At 51.6% G+C, this 2,500-nt stretch overlaps 1 protein-coding gene across 1 annotated transcript in view; it reads left to right on the forward strand.

The window, feature by feature from the left end:
• hspg2 (heparan sulfate proteoglycan 2) overlaps positions 1-2,500 on the forward strand; it is a 123,287-nt gene that overhangs the window by 49,438 nt on the left and 71,349 nt on the right. Inside the window, exon 12 of the mRNA XM_062540894.1 lies at positions 124-268. Within this exon, the coding sequence (XP_062396878.1) occupies positions 124-268 (145 nt within the window). The remainder of the gene's footprint in view (positions 1-123; positions 269-2,500) is intronic.

Genomic DNA, 2,500 nt, shown 5'->3' on the forward strand with positions numbered 1-2,500 from the left:
ATGATTTGTAGTGTAGTGTGTAGTGTAGTGTGTAGTGTGTAGTGTGTGTGTGTTTCTGTGTGTGTGTGTGTGTGTGTGTGTGTGTGTGTGTGTAAAGGTGTTTTTTGGTTGTTTCCCCCCCAGTGGCCCCCACGGTGAACAGTCCTCCAGAGGAGTCTGTGCGGGCGGAGCGCGGCGCCACCGTCACCTTCACCTGCACGGCCGTGGGAACCCCCACCCCTATCATCACCTGGAGACTCAACTGGGGACACATCCCCGCCAGCTCCAGGTGAGGGTCCAGCAGTAGCGCACACACACACACACACACACACACACACACACACACACACACACACACACAAATGCACGCACGCACACACACACTCACACACAAATGCACACACACACACACACACACACACACACACCCAGCCAGAAACCCCTTGGGTCTCTCTCTCTCACACACACACACACGCACACACACACACACACACACACGTGCACACACTCTACAGTACCTTCAGTGTGTTTAAATGGGTTCTGCTGCACCCAGAACTGAGCAGCAGGCTTTGTGCTGTTAATCAAAGCGCAGTTGAAAGGTGGGAAGCAGCAGGTGATGCTCCCCTGTCGGCCTCCTGATTGATGTTAACTACTCGCAGGCTGCAGCAAGACGTCACACATATGAACATGCACCCTGTCAGGTCATGCACATCATCTAGGAAAACACACACACACACACACACACACACGCACACACACACACACACGCACACACACACACACACACACACACACACATTGAACATGGAGCGGCTGCTTCTCATCCCTGCTTTTAGCTTTGTCCGTGTGAACGAAGCGTCATGTGATTGGCTGCAGACTTGTCTCAGTGACCTGGAGTTGAGGCGGTGTGTGTGTGTGTGTGTGTGTGTGTGTGTGTGTGTGTGTGTGTGTGTGTGTGGGCTGGGGATAAGAGAGGGGACTGGTGACCTGTGGAGTTTCCTCTTGTTTTGTTTCCTCCGTTGCGGTCAGTCCTCTGTCCTCACCAGGAAGTGGGACTGAGGTCAGTGTGTTCTGCAGCGCGACCTGGACACGTTGGACAGTGCTAGCGTTGTGAGCTCGCTCTGTAAGTGCGGCCCTTAGCCAGTCGTCTTTCTTTCAACCCCTCTCTCAGCAGGCCTCGTTCTGGCCCAGCTGCACAGGCTCACATACACACACACACACACACACACGCACACATTCGGTCTGGCCTGCCGAGTTTTTTCGCTTTGTGACATGTGTCTGGCCACTCCGAGCGAACCTGCCTGTCTGGAAAATTTATCGCGCGCAGATCCTGTTGCTCCGGCGTTGCTCAGGCATGTGCTGGAAACGCTTGAGGTGGAAACTTTCTCCAGGTTCTGTTCTGGACGTGAGTGACAGGGCGAGATGACCCCGGGCCCCACAGCTGTGGCCAAGCGATGAGATACGGGGGGCCGCACGCTGGATCTTGCTCTGGCCATGTGCAGGACACGTTCTAGGAACAGCTCGTTTGAAGCGTCACGATTCCGAAAGTCAAATTCCTGATGGAGGATGTGTTGCTATCGGTGGAGTTATTCCTGGAAAGGATGCGGCTCAGATAGATGCTTTGTGCTGCCCTGACAGCACGCTTCCTTCTGTATCGGTTGATGGACGTGGACGGTGTGGGATGCTTAAACTCAGCACTTTAGTAAGCTAGTGATCACTGGCGATATTAATCTGCAGCAAGTGAGGGAGATCATGTTGTAGGAGCATCCTCTGTGCAGGATCTCCACTAGATTCGGTTATTACGTGATGATGTAATAATGGGATAATAAATCTCTTTCCGGGTCCAACGGCTTTCAAACTCACATGTTTTTCTCCATAGACAGTAAAATAAACATTTTTTTCCTGCTGTTCTGAGTAGCTTTTAAGAAAATTGTCATCTTGCTTCCGACTTATACCTCAAACTGATCAAATCCTATATTTCGCGGAAGCCTGGGATGTTACCCTAGAGTATATCATCTGGCTGCACAGCTACAGTAGCCTAATTACACGCTAAAACGGAGGTGATGACGACAAAGTTTACAAGTCGCAAAAGAACGTCTGGCTGAGCTAGTAAACGTCTCTTCACGAAAAATCTGTTGGGTCTGTGACGTAGGACTTAAGAACGGAATTGGCCTCTTATGAAAACAGGAGTAGGGCCTCTGTCTCCTGCAGCTGAACTGTGTGGCTCTGGGACGGCTCTCTAACATATGGGGGCCTTCACACCTTTCTCCCCTGTTGGTGGTCAACCCATCCAGTGGCAACAGCTGAATTTATGACTACACCCCCCATGGGACAAGCCCACCAACCCCCACCTCCCTACAGACACACACACACACACACACACACACACACACACACACACCACATACCACAGCAGCACAGCCTGGGGGACCAGGACTTGTGTTGCAGGTGTATTTGTAATGTTAATGACCAGTGTGTTTCAGCTGTAATAATCCATGGTGACGCAGTGTGCTTGCACTTA

The sequence above is a fragment of the Sardina pilchardus genome, chromosome 7 (genome assembly GCF_963854185.1).
Source record: "Sardina pilchardus chromosome 7, fSarPil1.1, whole genome shotgun sequence".
In the NCBI taxonomy this organism is placed as follows: domain Eukaryota; kingdom Metazoa; phylum Chordata; class Actinopteri; order Clupeiformes; family Clupeidae; genus Sardina; species Sardina pilchardus.